General features: G+C 43.7%; 2 protein-coding genes across 2 annotated transcripts; both read left to right on the top strand.

Annotated features, from left to right (window-relative positions):
* Positions 1–800: 800 nt before the first annotated feature.
* Positions 801–4,879, top strand: LOC147987228 (uncharacterized). The gene is made up of 5 exons (XM_087545184.1): positions 801–1,209; positions 2,096–2,257; positions 2,721–2,764; positions 2,873–2,904; positions 4,684–4,879. The coding sequence occupies exons 1-5, from the start codon at positions 801–803 to the stop codon at positions 4,877–4,879; spliced, it is 843 nt and encodes a 280-aa protein (XP_087401310.1).
* A 5,359-nt stretch (positions 4,880–10,238) lies between these two features.
* LOC125540121 (beta-glucosidase 12-like) lies at positions 10,239–23,947 on the top strand. The gene is made up of 13 exons (XM_087545186.1): positions 10,239–10,425; positions 11,039–11,108; positions 11,897–11,955; positions 12,371–12,446; positions 12,582–12,659; positions 21,394–21,481; positions 22,281–22,443; positions 22,529–22,644; positions 22,739–22,956; positions 23,129–23,160; positions 23,250–23,352; positions 23,435–23,543; positions 23,622–23,947. Exons 1-13 carry the CDS (start codon positions 10,273–10,275, stop codon positions 23,821–23,823), a joined length of 1,467 nt encoding a protein of 488 aa, XP_087401312.1. The 5' UTR covers positions 10,239–10,272; the 3' UTR covers positions 23,824–23,947.
* Positions 23,948–25,926: the final 1,979 nt, after the last annotated feature.

The following is a 25,926-nucleotide window of genomic DNA, read 5'->3' as shown; positions in this document are numbered from 1 at the left end:
ACTTGCATAACCTTCTGATGAAGATTGGTTGAATCAACGGGCTATTGTGATCGTTCAACCAGCCTAGCTTTGCATGGATCACTCACGGGAGTGGAAGAGTCCTAGCTAGACGGACATGGCGCGTTCTACCGACCGGGAGTCCGCCGTCATGGACAAGTCCGGCGTCACGTAACAGCTGGATGCATCTGGCCGCATGGTCACCATTGCACATCTACCGGTGATGAGGTCGTTCGGCATGTCCATGCACGAAGAGTCATCACGTCGTGCCACACGGCCATCGGCGGCGAGATGGTTCGGCACGACCATGGATGGGGAGTCGTGGTAGTATGAAGCCACGCAGCCACGAGCAACAAGGTCATTCGGCGTGGCCATGGCTGACAGTTCTTAGTCGTGTGGTACCGTGCGGCCACCGGCGACGAGTATCTCGCGTCGCCATGGATAAGAGCAGCACGCGTACCCTAGCTCGTCAGTTGAAAGTTACGTAGATATCTTGGATACATACGTGATTAAAATCGGGAATTGGAATGAGGATCGGGTAATCGGGCAAACTGGGATGACATGCTTTGAGATTGACGTCGTGACGCGCAATAATGCTAAACATACAAAAAGTTCTATCGAGGTGGGTCTCACGCTCTATCTTATGAGACCTGGTCTTATAGAATATTTTTCGGGTAATTGGAGTGCACCGGACTCTTCGCCGTTTTAATCCTCCGCCTGTCCACCGCGCGGCCGCCACCACCAAGCCCTCACGTCCTATCTCCGGCCGTATCCGCCAAACTCCAACTCCAAAATCCCCAAACATGGCACTGAATTCAGCTACAATGGCGCATTCTCTCCGGTGCTGCCCAGCCGGGGCTACGATCCGTCGATCGTCATGGACGCGCGCCGGCAGCTTCCTCGGAGGCCACAATTATAGGAGTGGCACAATAAGCCTGAAGATGGCTCGCGTTTACCCTGCCGCATCCGCCTCGGAACCATTGCCGGCGTTGCCGCCTTTGCCGTGGTGGGCGGAGGACATGCTTGCGGAGGACGACGATTACTTCCCCCTCACGGACGTGGATCCGGCCGGACAGGGACGGGAAGAGCTTAGTGCTATATGGGGTGCGCTCGTCGCCTCCCCGCTCAAAACTACTTCCCTCGCGCTGCGCGAAATCATGGCCGCTGGCAACGTCTTCCGCTGCCGCAGCTTCCACGCCGGCGTCCTCTCTGGTAAAGAGAGGAACACTCTTTGTTATTTTCCTTGTCAAACTACGTGATTGGTAATCAATTTGAGTGTGATTGTCAACTCCACCGGAGTACCGAAGGATTTGGCTCTAAATTTTACTTAGTCGTTCACTGATATTGGATATGATCTGATACTATAGTTTCAGCACTATATTTTTTTCTGGCACTTCAAAATTAGGACTAGTACTGTTGGTGTAGCGGCTGCGGCAAACGACGGTGATCACCAGAGACAAGCTCGGAGAGAAGGAGGAAGAACACACAAGTTTTGCCGGCGCACGAACGCCCCCCCCCCCCCCCCCCCCCACGTACGGGTTTTCTTGTTTTTCACCACGAGCACGAACGCGTTTTCCTCAGCGATTACACAGGTGGGAAGAGGGTTTTATACCTGAGCGCATGGACATGCCCGAGCTGCTCCACTACTCACCCACCTCCCATTCGCCGCGCCCTGCACGCTCTGGCTCGCGCCCGCCCATCGCGCTCTGACGCGATCTCCGCGGCCACTCCGCGCGCCCTACGCTGCCCATGCCCTGGTCCTTCGCTAACAGAACCCACGCACACGCGCTAACTCACGCACACACGCACACCTACACTTGGGCACGCACGCACGCACCCAAGTCCTGCCACGGGCCGAACCCGACACGGCCACTGCACGCACGCACGCGCACACCACGCCCTGGGCTCGCCATGGCTTATTGCCCAACAAGTACTAGGCTAGCACAAGGATGTGTGATCCAGATTGTCACATAAGCGTTTTGGACAAGAGAAACACATATCTCAACTTCGTTATGCCTTTTCTGTGAACAAGTAAATACAATTCTGAAGTCCTTACAAGCAGCCGGCATGTTTGAGTAAATTGTTTGTCTTTGGGCAGGTGCATTGTTAGTACTCGCTGGTGTCTGCCAGCTCTGGCAGGTGGCACCCACCCTTTTTGTCGACGTTGTTCTTGGGTTTATGTTCTACAAGTTGAGTGCCTTAGCAGCAGAGTTGAAAAGGAATGGGAGGGCAAATGATATTTGTGCACGAATACAACTAGGTGAGTTCAAAACACTTCAGTTTACATACTTTTTTGTTTTCACGAATTTAATGTATTTATTATTAAGATATAAGCATGTACATGAAAAAGGCATTATTCTGAAGAACTCGACTATAAGGTTGTTTAATAACTGAAATTGTGCTCTAGTTAATTGTTTCATGATACTTTAAAGTTTTCTTAGAATATTCATCATCTGCGACACCAGCGATATCAATGGTTATGTAATCATTTACTATACTTCACCTATATATTTGCTGATTAGTCTCTACCAAAGTTTTTAAAAGAAACGCTAGGCGTTAATTGTGCGTTTAGCCACCACCTTTCTGCTTTTCTGACAAAGTGCACGCTTAAGCGCAGTTAAGTGCTAGGCGTTTTGCTATTGCCTAGAGCCTAGGTGTTTTGCTCTATTTACTGTTGTAGTGTTGAACCTTTGCTGATATCACAAGGTTTGTTTTCCCTGCAGTTCTTCTACTTATATTGTCTTTCAAGGACAACAGTGCTTATCAGGTGCGATATTTCTCCTAGCAAACTGTTACAATGCTCTACACACTTTTCTAGGAAGGCTATGCAATTACATGCATAACTAATTAATTCATTGTTTTATGCTTGTGCTAGGGTTTCTACGGTGTTCTTGTGGATTGGATTTGGTTAGTATTTCAGCATAATACTTACATTATCTGCTATATATGGTTACAATGCATCATTGTTACAACTAGTGATTCTTTTACTCTCTTTTTTGACCTGAGAAACTGTCAGGGTTTGTTAATAGTAAAAGGGAAAGAAACTACAGAGACTTTACAAAGCTAGGACTACATGGACAGAGGGAAAGGGAGTTAGAGGAATTTGGTGTTTTTTATGGGGAAAAAGCGAGTTAAGAGGGATTTGGTGTTAATGAGAAACAGAGAGATTCTTTCCAGGCTTTTAAAAGTGGTCTTTTGCTGTCCTTGATATGATGAGTGATGAGATGCAAGCCTGTCTTGAATTGAACCTACCATCTGCCAAAGCTAGGTGGCTTATGCTCAATGATAAATCCATTTTCTGTTTCCAAATATTCCAAGCTGCGCATGCTACCAGCTCAATGAAGCACTGTCCCTAGAATAGAACCTTGGTCTTATTGAAAGAGTCTGAGGTCGAAGTACCAAGGGGACAGAGGCCCAACTGACCTTGGCAAAAATCCAACATTTTTGTGCGAAACTGCATTAAAAAAATAGCGTGATCTTAGGACAAATGTAAATTTTGTAGGCACAACACACAAGTTGAAACAGGGTTTAGTTGCTAGTGCCTTCTCCGCATCATGTCTCTTCTGTTTAACTGATCCTTGAGAAGAAGCCAAGTAAACCATTTGCTTAGGTAGGCAGCTACTCTTCCACAGTTTATGTAAAATGGAATCAAGCTAAACACCTAACAACTGCACATATTTCCACCTCAATTTCATGAACCAATTCATGATCATCGTATTTTAGTTCTTCAGATATAAATAGGCATTGTCCTATGAGTTGCTAACGTTTCATGCTGATTGCAAATATAGCTACAGATCCCTGATTTACTTAAAATTGATGATATCTAGTTCCATAAGGATGATGGTGCTTGTTGCTTCTTATTTTGTGAGAAAACCAGGCTTGGTTTCAAAATTAGTGGCATGTTTGGGTTTTAAAATTAGGCGGCACCTGACTCTATTCATTCAGTATGTGGATGAAGTTCCTTCATTACCAGCTCGGTTTTATTGAGGAATGTAGGTGTGCAGTTGAAGGGCAGTGTATATTGGGCAAATACCGTTGAAAACCTGCCTCGATTAGCAAATACATTGAAGTCTGAGTGTTGCGCAGTGGGCTAGCAGCTTTTGCGCTCACTCAACCTGCTCAGTGGGCTAGGTTTGAGTCTTGAGCTCCCTGCTAAATGAAAAGCCACAGTTGCTACCTCCCTCTTGACTGAGTTCTTCTTTTACCAATTTGAGCCTCCCTGACAGGTCATCATCAGCCTGACAGCGTTAACGCCTTGCTAGCCCTTCTGGTTTAGGCTTAAGCCGTTTTTCTGTTGCTTCTTTCTTTTTTGCTAGGTTTGTAGTTTGTCTCGGTTGGATTTTCTACCTTTGTGACTTCTTGGGGTTCTTCTGATACAAAATAAGATCTGTGTTTGAAAAGAAAAACACGGGTGTAGTCACCAGATTCTTGTACTACTACAATTCTGAACTATTGTGTTTATTTTCTGTAAGGTAATGATACTCAACTATGGCAAGTAGTGTCTTTTTTATTGAAGCTGGAATGTAGTAGGCTGTTGAATATGGACAAAGACTTGATTTTCCACAAAGAAATCTAACTTTATTCTCTAATATTTTCGCTTCCAACCTATAATTGTGTTTATTTTTTTACCATGCTTACCTTTTGTGTTGGAAATAATTGTATAATACTATGTTTTTTCTATCTCAGGACGCTTAATATATATCTATACATCATAACGGTGTACTATGAATTCGTCAGCATAAAGCACCTCAGGATCTATTGGCTTGGGATTTACAGAACTTTGCGAACCAAAGGTGGCCTAACGAAGGTGGTGAAGCTTACCATCCGTGATACGTTTGGATGGATCAAAGAGCGCTACCAGGATGATGCAAATGATGGGTGAAAACGGATGACCCAAATGGAGTGGTCACTCATTTAGTCATTTTGTTGTTAGCTTTGTTTGCTGCAATGACTTATACTGTATTTATGCCTAAGTAGATATGTTTGGCAATAATAAAATGTGCATGTAGGTATGGACCTCTGTTACTGGTGAAATGTTCTGCTATGGGAGATTTGTAATTTAAAGAAAAAAGTCTATTTTACTACCCTCAATAAAGTGGATGGTTCATATAACCACCTGATCATTTTTTCTGCTCTCTTCCACTGATCCCCTAGCGCAGCTACCCATCATTGAATCACTTGGAGACCATCAGAATCGTCGCTCCAGGCGACGGAAGTATCCGGCGATCCTCAGTCGACTCCAAGCTATCTCGTGTGGATTTCTCCAATTGATCTGGCCAGTAGAGCGAATGACATGAGAGGAATGCGAGCTGTCCACGAAGCAAAGCTTTGCGAGCTATGGCGTCGGCAGCCGTCCTCCGTCCATGAAAGGCGCGGCGCTGCTGCTGTCCCTTGCCGAACATGCGCTTGTGCGCGTGGTGCGGCAGGGATGCGGGTGTAACCAGGAGTGTTCTCTGCCGTAGGAGGGGCCTCCCATTGTCGGTGAGGTGCGTTGCTCTGCTTCCCCTCCTCTGTCCCGTTCGCACGCAAGGTTTGGCCGTCGTAGCCGTGCCCTGCGGCGTATGGCGTTGTGGAACTTCGGATATGCCCCGCATGGTCATGGCCAAAAGAATTGGACCGGGGCGTCAATCTTCTCTATCGACGGCCATGTTGCATGTTCCTCGCTCGGCACAGCTCGCCATATTCCCCAAGCGACTGCATGCATGCGTTTTGTTGAGAGCTAGTGTGTGCGTGCGTTGTGCTTGGTAAAGGCAGGGTGAGCATTTGGAGCGAACGTCGAGGAGCGCGTTTGCACCGTGGAGTATGTCACCAGTGAGTGCGCTCGCCGCGGTTTCCTGCGCTTCCAGCTACTCCAGGAAGCTTCGGCCCTGTCACAACAGGCTGCTGCCTCCACGGCAGGCAGGTCCTCCCATGCTTGCCCGCACTCGCTCCCAGCGAGCGCCGCCGTGGTCATGGCCGGCAGGCCCCAACATGCTCGGATACAAACTGGGCGCTCCGGGTGCGGGTCATGGAGTCATGGAGGCCCTGACGAGGAGCATGGTGGCCCGCAGCCGCGCGCACGTCCGTCGCCTCGCCCTGCTTGGGAGCTCTATCCTCTGTCTCAGAGCATCTCCAATAGCCGCCGAACGCATCGCGCGCTAAAAACTATTTTGCCGCATGTCCATCGTTTGGTTTGGTGCGGCGGGTAGCGCTAGCTTCAGCAGCCGCGCTAAAATGCAATGCGCGCAGTTTCAGCAGCGCGCAAAAATGCAGCGCGCAACTCTCGCACAAACAACATATGCATTCCAAAACAGAAGCAAAAGATCAAACACAAACAAAATAAATTAAAATAATTAGTTCAATTTCATTATTACAACTCAAACAAACAGTTTATCGTTCAATACAACAATTAGTGCTATAAACACAACAAATAGTTCAACAATATAATATCGAACGCACAAATCATGATGCTCTTTGTCGTCCATTCCATGCCCACCACTCCTCAATGAGATCCTTCTGAAGATCATCATGCGCTGCGGGACGTCGAATGGCATGATAGGAGGCAACAAAACGGGCCACCCTTTCAGCCCTCCGTCGCACTCGCATGGGATGTCCCAAGAACTCATACTGGGAGTAGTCTACATCTTGACCACGCTCATTCTCGATGATCATGTTATGCATGATCACACAAGCGTGCATGATGTACCAAAGCATTTTTTTTATCTCAAAATCTAGTCGGTCCTCTCACAATAGCAAATTGGGCTTGTAAAATCCCAAAAGCTCTCTCCACATCTTTTCTAACCGCCGCTTGAGCATTGTTAAAATCAAGATTTTTCTTACCTTCCGGCTTTTTCAACGGCTTCACAAAGTTTTGCCACTTTTGCGGCGCGGCGCTTGTTTGGCACGGCTGTTGGAGATGTTGTTAGCCCAGTACAAGGGAGACCCACCCGCAGGTCAAAACCACCGTTGACCATTGCCACGTCAGCACCGAGACGTGGCAAACCACTCAGGGACTGATTTTGGGTGAATGGAGCAAAAATAAAGATTAGAGGATTATATGAACCATCAACTTTATTTAGATAGTAAAATGAACTTTTTTCTAGTTTAAATACCCATCATCTCTAGATTGGCTGGTCCTTGCGTACTTTGATCTCTACTAGTCATAGAATACTTTCTCCCGCATAAAAAGAGTAGAGTACTTTCTCCATTCTAAATTAATAACGTTCTAGTTTCATCTAAGTCAAACACAAAAAAAATTGACGGGTCTATAGATCGGAAGTTTTCCTTGCAAAAAACATGTCCATGTTAAAATGAACCTTTTCTACGGCGCATGTTAGATGAACCTGTGTGTTAATCATAAAACTCTAACAGTCTAACGAAGTCAATAGTTTCAGAGCAAAAATAATCTAACGAAGTCAATAGTTTCAGAGCAAAAATAATCTTTCACTGTTGTACATTCAAGCTAGCAGTTGAAAGTTGGTAGTTGGAAGATTTGTGACTCATCAAATCAGTACGTGCATGCGTTTGTTTCACACTGATATCGTGCCGTCTTTCGGCTTATTTTCCCTTGTGGCATACGGTTCCCATTATCGCGTACAGTACATTACTACAACTACAGCGACAGATGCGCCCACACCCATCAGTCGTGATTGTGCTAGCTGAACACAGAACGCAACTTCAGCAAAGTCTCCATCGGCCTACACATATACTAGCGCATAGCAGTGGTGCCTAACGTGTACGATTTCGCCATCCACGCGATTGTAATCATTTTCTTGAATGGTGACAGAAGAGCTGCCAAGTTCATTGATTACCAGCGATGCTCGTGATCTGCATACTGCGCCCGCTTGAAAGTTATCGTGCTGGTGTTGGGGCACCTTTTCGAGTTCAGCACAAGATATACAAGACTCTGAATCGCTGGTACCATGCAGCAGAAGTACACAGCACGTCCACGAGCATATAAGTGTATACTTTGTCTTTCTCTATGGACATTGGTTGGCACATTAAACTTTGCACTTAGGGATCAGCCTCACAAATATGCTCTTCGAGCTTTGTACGGATGCAAAGGAAACGAATAAAGCAAGACCTTTCGCTACAAGATTGAGATTTTGGATGGAACTACCAACCGACTTTTTAATAAGATCGGATGCGCGCGTTAGCGTGGGCTGATGCAGTTAGCTAGCGGCATGCATTGCAGCAAATCAATCAGATCCCATAAAAAAGTCAAATCAATCAGATGATCAATCCATAGTAGAGTAACAAGTCACAAACCTTATGGGCTCTTCGAGTGTTGTGCCATTTCGCCACTGGTTTTGTACTTGTTTGTACAAGTCACAAAACTTGTTGACGGCCTCTTGAATAATGTATCATCGATGGCCTAATGACTTTGGATTGTGATTATGGATCACTTTCATACGGCAGAGATCGTAACACTTTTACTCATAGAACCAATCATGCATACTTTGCTAAAATGTCATATGCCCTTTTGCTCCGTGCCATGAAACGTATCCACACTAGGGTCAACCATGTCACATAGATGAACTCATCCTTGTTCGAGTATGCGGTTCCCCTACTCTTCTTCTTTGGGTCGGCACCCAGCGGCTAGTGGTCATCCGGCTTAAACTCCGACCCCTTGGTGTACGCTTGTTGGGTGTCTGGCTGTGGCTCTTGTTCCGGTTGAAAGTCATAGACTTGCTTGTCTTCATAGCCATCTTCGTCGAGGATGATGTCCATCATCGCCTTGTCGTTTGCCGCCGCTGCGCATGGTTGAGTCTTCTGAAAAATAGTGACCAGACAACGGCGGACAAGAGCTCCATATATGGCCAGGGCTGTGATTGACCGAGCTGCATTGGCTTCTCTACCGCCGCCTTCGCCTTTTGATGAGGAGCTACGGCCTGACATGCCGCCATTGCCTTCTCCTTCGCCTTGACACGTTGACTTTGGCGTAGCGCGGGCAACCTCCTCTGGGTCCTTCGGGAAGACGAACATCGCCTTTCGCTCCTCTGGTGGCTCCATCTGGCAATGGACGGCAGAGAACTAGATCGGGCTTTCACGCGGGAGGATTAGAAGGATTGTGAGAATGCGCAAGCTTTGGCTCAGTTTTGGATGGGTCCATGTTGTCGAAGCCGATGTGGGGACTTCCATACTCTCTCAAACCTCCCCTTAATTTGGTGCCGGTTTGTGGAATTTCGGGCATCAAGGCTGGGCCTAACAATTTTGATAACCATTGTTGAATGTCTAAAAAAAGATATTTGTAGGCGGTTATTAATGATTCGCCTTGGGAGTCGCCCTTAGCTAGCCACATGTATCTAAAAAAAAGTTTGCTATCCATGTGCTACAGCTAGAGTCAGACCCTGTTTGATTCATAAGTCCTAAGACTTTTTCTAGTCCCCAGCTTGTTTGGTTGGGGGGAGTTGTTGATTAGGAATGGAGTTTAAGGTAAGTGAGACTTAAAATCCTTTGATTGGCTCAGGGACATGGGAATTAAGAAAGGAGGGGGAAGGGGAATTAAGAGGGCCAACTCCCTCAGATCTCTTCCCTAGGGGACCCCTGGTAATTGAACTGGGGATTGGGAATTAGCAAAAAGAAAAACGTTTTGTTGATTGTGCACGTTCGTGAGGGACCTTTGGTTAGCTGAGTACGTACGTGAGGAAGTCATTCTCCTGCCTAATCCCACCAATCAAACAGGGGCAGTTAACTCCCTCTTAAAATCCCACTTCTAATTGCCTTCACATGCCAAACAGAGAAATGGGACTTAAAATCAATTTCCCATGTCTAATCCCTTGGCAAACTCCCATTCCCTTCCCTGTTATTACCAAACACGTTGTAGTCCCTAAAAAGTCCCTTCCTAGATATTAATAAATGACATGTAAAAGACCATGTTATCCCTAGTATACAGAAAAATAACAACACCATGGGGCGGCGGGGCAATGGGTGCAGGGAGGGGCATTGTTGGAAAAGTCTTAAAAAAGATTCTCCTTGAGGGTCTTCTTCATTTAGTCTCAAAAAACAACTTTTAGTCCTTTGTTTGGTTAAAAAGTCTCTAAAAGGGATTTTTTCTAGTTCCTACACCAAAAAGTCCCTGAAAACAAAACCCCCTCAGTCAGCACGAGCATTTTCCTTCGGGCACGACAGTTGTGCCGTCCCTGTTACTGCGATCCAATCAACACATAATTTCAGAAGAATATATTAGAAATCCAGATTGTTTTTCCACTACATATACATACAGACACTTGCCTATATAGGTGGTGCCAAGGTAAGCCTTGGACGCTGAAACATAGCCGGTGTTAATCACACCATATGGCTGCAAGAGCATTGCTGGCGGTTATCTTCCCATTTCTCCTTCTGGTTGTCGCATCCAGCGCCGACGACGGTGCCTATGGTCTGCAGCCGATAAGCCGGAGGAGCTTCCCCAAGGGCTTCGTCTTTGGGACGGCCTCCTCGTCCTACCAGGTTTCCACTCGTTTTTCCTTCATTAATCTATGGTTTCCTTTCTTAGTTCAGCAAAATCTGTTGACAAGTATTCATGCTGTAGCATAAGCTGATGCTGCGTGATAGTCATTCACCGACCGGACTCAAATTGATTGCATGTTTTAGGCCAACAACTCGTGAAAAGAAATGCTGTAATATACTACACTGTACGCTGCATTTCATATACAAACGACTTCATGTTCTAATGGTGGGCAAGCCTGCATGGCATTTAAAAAAAACAATCAATACAGATTTTCATCAGAATCAAAGCAATTTGGTAAACGGATCAGACTGGCGCTGTTTTGCGAAAAGCCCCTTGTAAATATTAGTCCGCTCTTGAGCGATCAAAGGAATGCTGATGTGGTAGCCACGTGTCCGTTTTCTCCGCCTCGAGTAGGTGTTGGTGTTATTTGCTCAAATAAACGAGTTTATGACCTAAGTCTGATCACTTTTCGAGTTGTTGACTTAAAGCGTGAAATCAGTTTGAATACGTGGACTAATGACATTTTTCTCTCTTAATTAGTTATATCTACATTATGAATTCTTTTTGGTCTAGCGTCTTATTACAAATATGGTGGATATTCACATGCTGCAGTATGAGGGTGGTGCAATGGAGGGGGGTAGGGGATCAAGCATCTGGGACAACTTCACTCACCAGCACCCAGGCATGTACAGTATATACATCTTTTAAATGCAGTGTATCTAATTCTCAAAAAAAAATGCAGTGTATCTATCTTTTTTTTGTTAGCAAAATGTTTGTACAATCTTGTTAATAAGAACATTATCAAAGATGTTTTGAGAGGTCAAGAAATCACCTCTTTATTTAGGCAAATTTTAGCGTGTGAAGCACTCATAGTGTTTAACCACTGGATGGAAAAATCACACACGCACACCTCAAAGCTAATCCAACGGTTGGGAAATCAATTCTTATTTAACAAAGTATTAGGCAACTTAGAATAAGAAACATGGTAGTAATGATATACTATATACTACTCACGTACAAAGCTTAAATTCAAACTTATACAACTTCAACTATTAAAAAAGTTGTTTAGTACAGTGAGGTTAAAAACAGAAACATGAGATCTATTTGCGAAAATATTTGCATAGTACCAGTTTTTTTTACAAACATAATTGTAAGAAAAATAGAGTCAAAGTTTTGTGTTGGAGACTGTAAATATTAAAAAAAGGAGTAACATTATGGTAATATTATCTCAAGGGACGTATGTCGGAGTATCTTACGAACTTTCAATGCCAATATTTCTATTTGTTTTTTTGTGATTATCCAATATTTGTAGTTATATGGACAACTAGGCCATTCTATCCACCAATGGTGTGATCGCCAACAAAGTAATTTAAATTTAGAATTGAGGTTGTTACTTTCAACGAAATGAATATAAATGAGCAGAATAGCCCTTTTTCAATAAAGCTCTACTGACTAAATAATTTTTTGCAGAAAAAATCACCGACAGGAGCAATGGGGATGTGGCAGTGGACTCCTACCATCTTTACAAGGTAGGGATAATTTATAAGTCTTGCTTTTCAACTAGATCTTTAGGATTTTTTTACAAATTATATGGTCAAAGTTGCTGATCAAGATCACACTCTCACAAGATCTTTGAATTTTGATCCAATCCTACAAAAAGAAACTAGGTACTCCCTCCCTTAAAAAAATAATAGATTGTTTAAAACTTTTAGAAGTTTGATAAAATCTACAGGAAAATCAGCATGGATCTACAACATGAAATATATATTATATGAAAATCTATTTCATAATGCATCTAATGAAGCAAATTTGGCGTTGTAGATGTTGATGTATCCTTGTATAGATTTGGTCAATCTTAATGAAGTTTGACTTAGGACAAACATAGAAGTTCAATTATCTTCGTACAAAGGGAATTGTACCGATCCTAATTTTCCAAAAAGACAGGAAGATGTGCGCCTCATGAAGGATATGGGAATGGACGCATACAGGTTCTCCATCTCATGGACGAGAATTCTTCCAGGTATGATATTTTCAAACTGGATACCTCCACTCTCTTTTTTGTTCCAAGTAGAATACTCTATTTTGCATCATCTTCCCATTTCCTAGTCGATATAGAATGTTCAATTGATCTTAATTAATGTTTAATGCATGACAGATGGAACTTTGAGAGGTGGAGTCAACCGAGAAGGCATTAAGTTCTACAATAACTTGATCGATGAGCTGTTGTCCAAAGGTATGATGCTGAACCGTCAATATTTAATTAGATTTATTATGTAATCTATTAAACTGCATGGTGTTGGGGAACGTAGCAATAATTTGAAATTTTCCTACGTGTCACCAAGATCTATCTATGGAGTCATCTAGCAACGAGGGAGGAGTGGATCTACATACCCTTGTAGATCGCGCGCGGAAGCGTTCAAGAGAACGGGGTTGATGGAGTCGTACTCGTCGTGATCCAAATCACCGATGATCCTAGCGCCGAACGGAGGGCACCTCCGCGTTCAACACACGTACGGAGCAGCGACGTCTCCTCCTTCTTGATCCAGCAAGGGGGGAGGAGAGGTTGATGGAGATCCAACAGCACGACGGCGTGGTGGTGGAAGCAGCGGGATTCCAACAGGGCTTCACCAAGCGCTGTGGGAGGAGATAGATGTGTCATGGGAGGGAGAGGGAGGCGCCAGGCCTTAGGTATGGTTGCCCTCCCTTTCCCCCACTATATATAGGGCCAAGGGAGAGGGGGAGGGCGCAGCCTTGCCCCTTCCTCCAAGGAAGGGTGCGGCCAAGGGGGGGGGAGGAGTCCATCCTCCCCAAGGCACCTCGGAGGTGCCTTCCCCTTTTAGGACTCTCCCCTTTTCCTCTTCTCTTGGCGCATGGGCCTCTTGGGGCTGGTGCCCTTGGCCCATATAGGCCAAGGCGCACCCCCTACAGCCCATGTGGCCCCCCGGGGCAGGTGGCCCCACCCGGTGGACCCCCGGGACCCTTCCGGTGCTCCCGGTACAATACCGGTGACCCCGAAACTTGTCCCGATGGCCGAAATAGCACTTCCTATATATAATTCTTTACCTCCGGACCATTCCGGAACTCCTCGTGACGTCCGGGATCTCATCTGGGACTCCGAACAACTTTCGGGTTACCGCATACTAATATCTCTATAACCCTAGCGTCACCGAACCTTAAGTGTGTAGACCCTACGGGTTCGGGAGACATGCAGACATGACCGAGATGACTCTCCGCTCAATAACCAACAGCGGGATCTGGATACCCATGTTGGCTCCCACATGTTCCACGATGATCTCATCGGATGAACCATGATGTCAAGGACTTAATCAATCCCGTATACAATTCCCTTTGTCTAGCGGTACGATACTTGCCCGAGATTCGATCGTCGGTATCCCGATACCTTGTTCAATCTCGTTACCGGCAAGTCTCTTTACTCGTTCCATAACACATCATCCCGTGATCAACTCCTTGATCACATTGTGCACATTATGATGATGTCCTACCGAGTGGGCCCAGAGATACCTCTCCGCTTACACGGAGTGACAAATCCCAGTCTCGATTCGTGCCAACCCAACAGACACTTTCGGAGATACCTGTAGTGTACCTTTATAGCTACCCAGTTACGTTGTGACGTTTGGCACACCCAAAGCACTCCTACGGTATCCGGGAGTTGCACAATCTCATGGTTTAAGGAAATGATACTTGACATTAGAAAAGCTATAGCATACGAACTACACGATCTAGTGCTATGCTTAGGATTGGGTCTTGTCCATCACATCATTCTCCTAATGATGTGATCCCGTTATCAATGACATCCAATGTCCATGGTTAGGAAACCGTAACCATCTATTGATCAACGAGCTAGTCAACCAGAGGCTTACTAGGGACATGGTGTTGTCTATGTATCCACACATGTATCTGAGTTTCCTATCAATACAATTATAGCATGGATAATAAACGATTACCATGAACAAGGAAATATAATAATAATCAATTTATTATTGCCTCTAGGGCATATTTCCAACAGTCTCCCACTTGCACTAGAGTCAATAATCTAGTTCACATCGTCATGTGATTAACACTCACAGGTCACATCGCCATGTGAACAACATCCAAAGAGTTTACTAGTGTCACTAAACTAGTTCACATCATCATGTGATTAAGACTCAATGAGTTCTGGGTTTGATCATGTTTTGCTTGTGAGAGAGGTTTTAGTCAACGGATCTGCAACATTCAGATCCGTATGTACTTCGCAAATTTCTATGTCATCTTGTAGATGCAACTACTACGCTACATTTGGAGCTATTCCAAACAACTGTTCTACTATACGAATCCAGTCTACTACTCAGAATAATCTGGATTAGTGTCAAAGTTTGCATCGGCGTAACCCTTTACGACGAACTCTTTTACCACCTCCATAATCGAGAAAATTCCTTAGTCCACTAGTTACTAAGGATAACTTTGACCGCTGTCCTGTGATCCATTCTTAGATCACTCTTGTACCCCTTGACTGACTCATGGCAAGGCACATTTCAGGTGCGGTACACAGCATAGCATACTGTAGAGCCTATGTCTTAAGCATAGGGGACGACCTTCGTCCTTTCTCTCTCTTCTGCCGTGGTCGAGCTTTAAGTCTTAACTTTGTACCTTACAACTCAGGCAAGAACTCCTTCTTTGACTGATCCATCTTGAACACCTTCAAGATCATGTCAAGGTATGTGCTCATTTGAAAGTACCATTAAGCGTTTTGATCTATCCTTATAGATCTTGATGCTTAATGTTCAAGTAGCTTAATCCAGGCTTTCCATTGAAAAACACTTTCCAAATAACCCTATATGCTTTCCAGAAATTCTACGTCATTTCTGATCAACAATATGTCAACAATATATACTCATCAGAAATTCTATAGTGCTCCCACTCACTTCTTTGGAAATACAAGTTTCTTATAAACTTTGTATAAACCCAAAATCTTTGATCATCTCATCAAAGCGTATATTCCAACTCCGAGATGCTTACTCCAGTCCTTAGAAGGATAGCTGGAGCTTTGCATACTTATTAGCATCTTTCAGGATTGATAAAACCTTCCGGTTGTATCACATACAACCTTTCCTCAAGAAAATCGTCGAGGAAACAATGTTTTGACATCCCATCTGTAAGATTTCATAAATAATGCAGTAATTGCTAATATAATTCCAACAGACTCTTAGCATCGCTACGAGTGAGAAAGTCTCACCGTAGTCAACTTCTTGAACTTGTCGAGAAACTTCTTAATGACAAGTCGAGCTTTCTTAATGGTGACATTTACCATCATTGTCCGTCTTCCTTTTAAAATCCATCTGCACTCAATAGCCTTACGACCATCGAGCCGTTCTGCCAAAGTCTACACTTTGTTTTCATACATGGATCCTCTCTCGGATTTTATGGCCTTGAGCCATTTATCGGAATCCGGACCCACCATCGCTTCTCCATAGCTCGTAGGTTCATTGTTGTCTAGCAACATGACTTCCAAGACAGGATCACGTACCACTCTGAAGTAGTATGCATCCTTGTCATCCCAAGAGGTTTGGTAGTGACTTGATCTGAAGTTTCATGATCACTATCATAAGCTTCCACTTCAATTGGTGTAGGTGCCACAGGAACAACTTCCTGTGCCCTACCACACACTAGTTGAAGAGACAGTTCAATAACCTCATCAAGTCTCCACCACCCTCCCACTCAATTCTTTCGAGAGAAACTTTTCCTCGAGAAAGGACCCTGATTCTAGAAACAATCCCTCATTGCTTTCGAATCTGAGACAGGAGGTATACCCAACTGTTTTGGGTGTCCTATGAAGATGCATTTATCTGCTTTGGGTTCGAGCTTATCAGCCTGAAACTTTTTCACATAAGCAGCCCCAAACTTTTAAGAAATGACAGCTTAGGTTTCTCTAAACCATAGTTCATACGGTGTCATCTCATCGGAATTACGTGGTGCCCTATTTAAAGTGAATGTGGTTGTCTTTAATGCCTAACCCATAATCTATCGTGGTAATTCGATAAGAGACATCATGGTATGCATCATATCCAATAGGGTGCAGTTATGATGTTCGGACACACCATCACACTATGGTGTTCCAGGCTGTATTAGTTGTGAAACAATTTCCACAATGTCTTAATTCTGTGCCAAACTCGTAATTCAGATATTCATCTCTATGATCATATCATAGATATTTTATCCTCTTGCCACGATGATCTTTCAACTTCACCCTGAAATTACTTGAACCTTTCAATAATTCAGACTCGTGATTCATCAAGTAAATGTACTCAACATCTACTCAAATCATCTGTGAAGTAAGAACATAACGATATCCACTACATGCCTCAGCACTCATTGGACTGCACACATCAAAATGTATTACTTCCAACAAGTTGCTTTCTAGTTCCATTTTACTGAAAACGAGGCTTTCAGTCATCTTGCCCATGTGGTATGATTTGCATGTCTCAAGTGATTCAAAATCAAGTGAGTCCAAACGGTCCATTTGCATGGAGTTTCGTCATGCATATACACCAATAGACATGGTTCGCATGCCTCAAACTTTTCAAAAACGAGTGAGCCCAAAGATCCATCAACATGGAGCTTCTTCATGCGTTTTATACCGATATGACTTACGTGGCAGTGCCACAAGTAGATGGTACTATCATTACTATCTTTTGGCATGAACATGTGTATCACTACGATCGAGATTCAATAAACCATTCATTTTAGGTGCAAGACCATTGAAGGTATTATTCAAATAAACAGAGTAACCATTATTCTCTTTAAATGAATAACCGTATTGCGATAGACATAATCCAATCATGTATATGCTCAACGCAAACACCAATCTCGATGGTAGAGGGAGCGTGCGATGCTTGATCATATCAACATTGGAAACACTTCCAACACATATCGTCAGCTCACCTTTAGCTAGTCTCCGTTTATTCCGTAGCTTTTATTTCGAGTTACTAACACTTAGCAACCGAATCGGTATCTAATACCCTGGTGCTACTAGGAGTACTAGTAAAGTACACATCAACACAATGTATATCCAATATACTTCTATCGACCTTGCCAGCCTTCTCATCTACCAAGTATCTAGGGTAATTCTGCTCCAGTGGCTGTTCCCCTTATTACAGAAGCACTTAGTCTCGGGTTTGGGTTCAACCTTGGGTTTCTTCACTAGAGCAGCAGCTGATTTACCGTTTCATGAAGCATCCCTTTTTGCCCTTGCCCTTCTTGAAACTAGTGGTTTCACCAACCATCAACAATTGATGCTCCTTCTTGATCTCTACTTTTGTGGTGTCAAACATCACGGATATCTCAAGGATCATCATATATGTCCCTGATATATTATAGTTCATCACGAAGCTCAAGCAGCTTGGTGGTAATGACTTCGGAGAACCATCACTATTTCATCTGGAAGATCAACTCCCACTCGATTCAAGCGATTGTTGTACTCAGACAATCTGAGCACAAGCACAACAATTGAGCTTTTCTCCTTAGTTTGTAGGCTAAGAAAATCATCGGAGGTCTTATACCTCTTGACGTGGGCACGAGCCTGAAATCCCAATTTCAGCCCTCGAAACATCTCATATGTTTCGCGACGTTTCAAAACCGTCTTCGGTGCCTCAATTCTAAACCGTTTAACTGAACTATCACGTAGTTATCAAAATGTGTATGTCAGATGTTCGCAACATCCACAGACGACGTTCGAGGTTCAGCACACTGAGCGGTGCATTAAAGACATAAGCCTTCTATGAAGCAATGAGGACAATCCTCAGTTTACGGACCTAGTCCGCATAATTGCTGCTATCAACTTTCAACTAAATTTTCTCTAGGAACATATCTAAACAGTAGAACTGAAGCGCGAGCTACGACATAATTTGCGAAGACCTTTTGACTATGTTCAGGATAATTAAGTTCATCTTATGAACTCCCACTCAGATAGACATCCCTCTAGTCATCTAAGTGATTACATGATCCGAGTCAACTAGGCCGTGTCCGATCATCACGTGAGACGGACTAGCCAACGTCGGTGAACATCTTCATGTCGATCGTATCTTCTATACGACTCATGCTCGACCTTTCGGTCTTGTGTGTTCCGAGGCCATGTGTTTGCACATGCTAGGCTCGTCAAGTTAACCCTAAGTGTTTTGCATGTGTAAAACTGTCTTACACCCGTTGTATGTGAACGTAAGGATCTATCACACCCGATCATCACGTGGTGCTTCGAAACGACGAACTTTAGCAACGGTGCACAGTTAGGGGAGAACACTTCTTGAAATTTTAGTGAGGGATCATCTTATTTACTACCGTCGTTCTAAGTAAACAAGATGCAAAAACATGATAAACATCACATGCAATCAAATAATAGTGACATGATATGGCCAATATCATATAGCTCCTTTGATCTCCATCTTGGGGCTCCATGATCATCTTGTCACCGGCATGACACCATGATCTCCATCATCATGATCTCCATCATCGTGTCTTCTTGAAGTTGTCTCGTCATCTATTACTTCTACTACTATGGCTAACGCTTTAGCAATAAAGTAAAGTAATTACATGACGTTTAAGTTGACACGCAGGTCATAAATAAATAAAGACAACTCCTATGGCTCATGCCGGTTGTCATACTCATCGACATGCAAGTCGTGATACCTATTACAAGAACATGATCAATCTCATACATCACATATATCATTCATCACATCCTTTTGGCCATATCACATCACATAGCACACCCTGCAAAAACAAGTTAGACGTCCTCTAATTGTTGTTTGCATGTTTTACGTGGCTGCTATGGGTTTCTAGCAAGAACGTTTCTTACCTACGCAAAAACCACAACGTGATATGCCAGTTGCTATTTACCCTTCATAAGGACCCTTTTCATCGAATCCGATCCGACTAAAGTGGGAGAGACAGACACCCGCTAGCCACCTTATGCAACTAGTGCATGTCAGTCGGTGGAACCAGTCTCACGTAAGAGTACGTGTAAGGTCGGTCCGGGCCGCTTCATCCCACGATGCCGCCGAATCAAGATAAAACTAGTAACGGCAAGCATATTGAACAAAATCAACGCCCACAACTACTTTGTGTTCTACTCGTGCATAGAAACTACGCATAGACCTAGCTCATGATGCCACTGTTGGGGAACGTAGCAATAATTCGAAATTTTCCTACGTGTCACCAAGATCTATCTATGGAGTCATCTAGCAACGAGGGAGGAGTGGATCTACATACCCTTGTGGATCGCGCGCGGAAGCGTTCAAGAGAACGGGGTTGATGGAGTCGTACTCGTCGTGATCCAAATCACCGATGATCCTAGCGCCAAACGGACGGCACCTCCGCGTTCAACACACGTACGGAGCAGCGACGTCTCCTCCTTCTTGATCCAGCAAGGGGGGAGGAGAGGTTGATGGAGATCCAACAGCACGACGGCGTGGTGGTGGAAGCAGCGGGATTCCAACAGGGCTTCGCCAAGCGCTGCGGGAGGAGATAGATGTGTCATGAGAGGGAGAGGGAGGCGCCAGGCCTTAGGTATGGTTGCCCTCCCTTTCCCCCACTATATATAGGGCCAAGGGAGAGGGGGAGGGCGCAGCCTTGCCCCTTCCTCCAAGGAAGGGTGCGGCCAAGGCGGGGGAGGAGTCCATCCTCCCCAAGGCACCTCGGAGGTGCCTTCCCCTTTTAGGACTCTCCCCTTTTCCTCTTCTCTTGGCGCATGGGCCTCTTGGGGCTGGTGCCCTTGGCCCATATAGGCCAAGGCGCACCCCCTACAGCCCATGTGGCCCCCCGGGGCAAGTGGCCCCACCCGGTGGACCCCCGGGACCCTTCCGGTGCTCCCGGTACAATACCGGTGACCCCGAAACTTGTCCTGATGGCCGAAATAGCACTTCCTATATATAATTCTTTACCTCCGGACCATTCCGGAACTCCTCGTGACGTCCGGGATCTCATCCGGGACTCCGAACAACTTTCGGGTTACCGCATACTAATATCTCTATAACCCTAGCGTCACCGAACCTTAAGTGTGTAGACCCTACGGGTTCGGGAGACATGCCGACATGACCGAGATGACTCTCCGCTCAATAACCAACAGCGGGATCTGGATACCCATGTTGGCTCCCACATGTTCCACGATGATCTCATCGGATGAACCACGATGTCAAGGACTTAATCAATACCGTATACAATTCCCTTTGTCTAGCGGTACGATACTTGCCCGAGATTCGATCGTCGGTATCCCGATACCTTGTTCAATCTCGTTACCGGCAAGTCTCTTTACTCGTTCCATAACACATCATCCCGTGATCAACTCCTTGATCACATTGTGCACATTATGATGATGTCCTACCGAGTGGGCCCAGAGATACCTCTCCGCTTACACGGAGTGACAAATCCCAGTCTCGATTCATGCCAACCCAACAGACACTTTCGGAGATACCTGTAGTGTACCTTTATAGCCACCTAGTTACGTTGTGACGTTTGGCACACCCAAAGCACTCCTACGGTATCCGGGAGTTGCACAATCTCATGGTCTAAGGAAATGATACTTGACATTAGAAAAGCTATAGCATACGAACTACACGATCTAGTGCTATGCTTAGGATTGGGTCTTGTCCATCACATCATTCTCCTAATGATGTTATCCCGTTATCAATGACATCCAATGTCCATGGTTAGGAAACCGTAACCATCTATTGATCAACGAGCTAGTCAATCAGAGGCTTACTAGGGACATGGTGTTGTCTATGTATCCACACATGTATCTGAGTTTCCTATCAATACAATTATAGCATGGATAATAAACGATTATCATTAACAAGGAAATATAATAATAATCAATTTATTATTGCCTCTAGGGCATATTTCCAACACATGGAACATCAGGTATTTTCTTTATTTCATTAGACTATTCTTAAGATTTGAGAACTTTTCTATATCTACAGGGGTGCAACCATTTGTGACCCTTTTTCACTGGGATTCTCCACAGGGATTGGAAGATAAATATGGAGGATTTCTTAGCCCTAATATCATGTAAGTCAACCACTATCTATTTTCTAAGAACATAACTCCCTTGCTTGACGTTTTAGACATGAGCACAATGCAACACTATCAGGTTAACTTATGAATAAGTAAGGAAAATGATTACAAAATATAGTGTATATTTTTTATGAGAAGTCAAACGGAAGCATTTCTCCTAATGTACCTTAATACTCTATAGGTTTTACACATTAGTGGTTGAAGATTGAAAAAGTGTGGCTACACACTTTGTAAAACTATTTCATTTCTGATGAAGGTAGTATCATGTGTAAAAATGTATACATTAACTTTCCAAACTAGATGATGCCCCGCACATTGTTGCAAGAATATTTTGCAACATTTTTCAACAATGAGATTCACCGCATGAAGTATGAATATTTTGAGTAGTAATATAAGAGCTAAAACTGATAATACATATTATTTTTTCTTTGATTATTGTGTAGTTGTAAGGTATTTATTAAATATAAATAACATAATGAAATGAAAATTTTCATGTATTTTTGCATGATGAGGTGAGTCTTTTCCCATACATGTTGCATGATGTTGTGGCATGTTTGCATGTTGAAAGAAATAGGTTAGTGGGAGTGAGCCTTTTCCATGCATGTTGTGTGATGAGGTGGCATGCTTGCATGTTGAGAGAAATATGTTAGTGGGGTCTAGCTATCTAGATATAGAAGATAACCAAGTGACACTGGTGCAGAAATGACTATAAAGACTTTGCTGAAGTATGCTTCAGAGAATTCGGAGATCGGGTGAAGCATTGGATCACATTGAACGAGCCCTGGTCCTTCAGTGTTTCAGGTTATGCAGGGGGCGTAGCTGCACCTGGCCGGTGTTCTCCCTGGGAGGAGGCAAACTGTAGCGCTGGGGATTCAGGGAGGGAGCCATACATTGTCAGCCACCATCAGATACTCGCTCATGCAGAAGCTGTGAGATTGTATAAACAGAAATATAAGGTGACCGACCCAGCCCTTTATCATATCATGCAGCCGCAGTTCGTCCATGAACGCGATTGATATGGTGTACATCAACAAAATGCAGGGCATGCAAAAGGGCAAGATCGGAATAGCTTTGGTCTCATATTGGGCTACTCCCTTATCCGGTACAAAATCTAGTGTTGTTGCGACGAAACGTGCTATAGAATTCATGCTTGGATGGTAAACTCTTTACGTTTCACGCTGGCATAATTTCGTCCTATGTGTTTAGAAGAGATGCAAATTGATCTTATGCTAGGAATAAAAACCCCTGTAGGTTTTTGGACCCGCTCAGCAGAGGAGACTACCCCCAGAGCATGAAAGTATTGGTTGGAAACCGCCTGCCACAGTTCACCAGACAACAGTCTAAATTGGTGAAGGGTGCATTTGACTTCATTGGAATCAACTACTATAGTACAAACTACGCGTATAGCCTTCCTCCGTCCAATTGCTTGAGGAACAGCTACTCTACTGATGCTCAAGCTAATCTTACGGGTGAGCCGATCATGCTAAATCAACGATCAATCTGTCTCTGTTCTTCATTTGCCAGCCTAATAATATCAAGGAAATTATTCCCTTTTAGAAATAAATATTAATTGAATAATAGAGACATTGCCACTGATTACATATGTTAATATTGCATGCTAACATTGCCCAATTATCTTAGGTGTTCGAAATGGTGTCCCCATAGGTCCTCAGGTAACTTGCAACTTACCCACATAAACAGATAAATCTTCCTTCAGTTTTCTCCCAACTTTTTTTGGGTCGAGTAAATGACCTGCATGTAGGCTGCTTCGCCTTGGCTCTACGTCTACCCTCAAGGCCTCCATGATCTGCTACTTTTTCTCAAGGAGAAGTACCACAATCCAACCATCTACATCACTGAAAATGGCAAGTGCATTCTCCTCCGCTAGATAGGAACAATGAGTTCAAAACTTATCTGAAGTATTATTTTTCTCTTTGTGTATTTTAGGATTCGATGAAGCCAACAACAAGAGCCTACCACTAAATGAAGCCCTCAAGGACGATGCCAGGATAGACTACCACCGCAGGCACCTTGATGCCTTGCTGAGTGCGATCAGGTCGGTGGTAGCAGCTTAATTTTACAATCCGACTCTATCAACAAGCCTCGAGATCTTACATCAACTAATTTTCTGTAGGGAAGGGGCAAACGTGAAGGGGTATTTCGTGTGGTCGCTGCTCGACAACTTCGAGTGGGAGAGCGGGTACACAGTGCGGTTTGGGTTACACTTTGTGGACTACAACCATGGTCTGAAACGGTACCCCAAGCGCTCTGCTGGCTGGTTCAAGAATTTTCTCAATGATGATCCCACAGATAACCTGGAAACCAGCGACAAATAATGGAGGCGTTGTACGTATTGCAGATTGCAATAGATGCTTGCCTGATTGTGCAGTTTGATGGAACAAGAAAATACTCTGCAGTGTAAAGATCAATGTAACAGGAGGCTTGTGCAAGAACGTATCTAGTGATACCAAAGTTTATCAATACTTGAACCTTAAAAATTAAATTATAATACTATAAAATATTAACAACTAATATGATACAAAATGCAGTACAATAAAATGTTTACTTCAACATACTGCTCTTCAGCTTCATGTTTATATCAGAAAACTTACGATTATAGATTGAAGTAACAACAGTAAACAAAATAAAAAAATATTTTCGTTAAGTCAACCAACTAACTTGACAAAGACATTCATGTACTACTATGTGGCACCCTAATTAACTTAACTGGATAAGTTTCATAACTAGTGCCTACATTTGAATTCACAATCTCATATTAATCATTTCCGCTAGTTCGAATAGCCGGTTTCCTCCCCTTACACTCAAGCTAAAGGTTCTGGGCAAGTCTCTGAAAGCTTATACACCATATCTATAAAAAATGGTGTATCCATTAAGTCACAGAAGTCAAGTCTATAATGTAATAATACCAGCTTAAGTTTCGTTCCCTATAAGTTAAGTTAACACTAATTTGTGATTAAGTGTCTATGTCTATAACTAACATCCTCATTAAAATTGTCCAAGTTTCCGTTTCCTAACTTATAACACATTTTACATACGTAAACTTACCATCGATTATTATTTGCGTTATAACGTTATAACATTTGACATCCAAAGTTTCTCAGTGCAAATATTTAATAATTCCAATTTGCGACTTCTTGGAAGAGAACAAGCCAGTACAAGCACTGTAACTTAACTCAACACTAATGTACTAATTAATTATCTATTTCTGTAACTAACATGGTCGTTGAAATTGTGTAAGTTTGTTTTTTCGGACAAACACATTTTACATTCCTAAACTAAGTACTTCCATTATTATTTGCGACTTAAAATTTGACTTTTTTTTCTTTACTACAAAGACTCAATAAGTCAAATATGCGAGTACTTGGAAGAAAACAAGCCAGTAGAAGTACAAACGACAAAAATAAGATTGAACACATAGCAAGCATAAGCAACCGTTGTACGAACATGAATCTTCAATCCAGATCAAACATACAAGAACAACTAACCTCAGCCACAAAAGGTTCGGATATACCTCTGCTATTGTTGTTACTATCATTGACGTCTCTAAAAGTCACTGAGAATGGAATCGCTTTGGTCCCTTTCCAATACACCATTGCTACTCGAACACAAGAATTCTAGGGAGAGAAGAGGCACTAGAAGAACAGACAACCAGGAAGAAGAAGACAGAGTGAATGATTTTTCCACAATGGTACGGTTTCACTACAAAAGTTGTTGTACAGATAATTTATCGAAATATGTGTACCCTCGAAACTGGTCCCATAGAAACATGTATGTTGCTTTCCATTTACGCTCAGATTAACAAATTTGGGTACTGCTATATGCGGGAAAATAGATGATATGCATAAACGAGTTTCCCAATCTTAGCGTAGACTAGCGGTTGACAATTTGTGTGCCCCCACTCCAGTGTGTCACAAATCTTTTTTCCCTATCTCATCAATGCTAAAGTTAGGACTCGCAAGTACTTTACCAGCAGAGGGAGGGAGGGTTGTATCATTAAGCTATTAGATGAGCATGTCAGAGTGGTAGATGATAAGGATGGATCATGTTTTGTTATTATAGAGTACATGTTAAATTTTTTTAACATCGGTACAGACGCAAGCGCTCATACATACACGCATACACTCACCCCTATGGACGCACACATGCACACCCTACCCCTGTGAGCACCTTCGAGAGACTGAGCCGGCATATCATCTTGAAATTTACGAAGTCACCGTAGGCGCCTCGTCGTCGACGGGAGCGTCTGCTCCCACTGAAAGCGCATTGCCGGAAATCCTGAAATAAATCCAGGAATAATGCGAACACCAGCACTTGAACCCTGGTGGGCTGGGGATACAACTGTCCCTCTAACCATCCAACCACAGGTTGGTTCGCCATAGAGTACATGTTAATGATTTGTAGTGATAGAGTGACTGGTT

The sequence above is a fragment of the Triticum urartu genome, chromosome 2A (assembly GCF_056163025.1).
Source record: "Triticum urartu cultivar PI428250 chromosome 2A, HENAU_Tu73, whole genome shotgun sequence".
Lineage (NCBI taxonomy): Eukaryota > Viridiplantae > Streptophyta > Magnoliopsida > Poales > Poaceae > Triticum > Triticum urartu.
The sequence above is the reverse complement of the archived record's forward strand: the minus strand, read 5'-3'. Positions and strand labels throughout refer to the sequence as shown.

Coding starts and splice junctions, on each gene's coding strand:
- LOC147987228 (XM_087545184.1), top strand. CDS start 801: ATGGCACTGAATTCAGCTACAATGGCGCATTCTCTCCGGTGCTGCCCA. Junction 2,258..2,720: donor TTGTGCACGAATACAACTAG/GTGAGTTCAAAA, acceptor TTTTCCCTGCAG/TTCTTCTACTTATATTGTCT. Junction 2,905..4,683: donor GTTCTTGTGGATTGGATTTG/GTTAGTATTTCA, acceptor TTTCTATCTCAG/GACGCTTAATATATATCTAT.
- LOC125540121 (XM_087545186.1), top strand. CDS start 10,273: ATGGCTGCAAGAGCATTGCTGGCGGTTATCTTCCCATTTCTCCTTCTG. Junction 12,660..21,393: donor CGATGAGCTGTTGTCCAAAG/GTATGATGCTGA, acceptor CTATATCTACAG/GGGTGCAACCATTTGTGACC. Junction 22,957..23,128: donor TGCTCAAGCTAATCTTACGG/GTGAGCCGATCA, acceptor CAATTATCTTAG/GTGTTCGAAATGGTGTCCCC.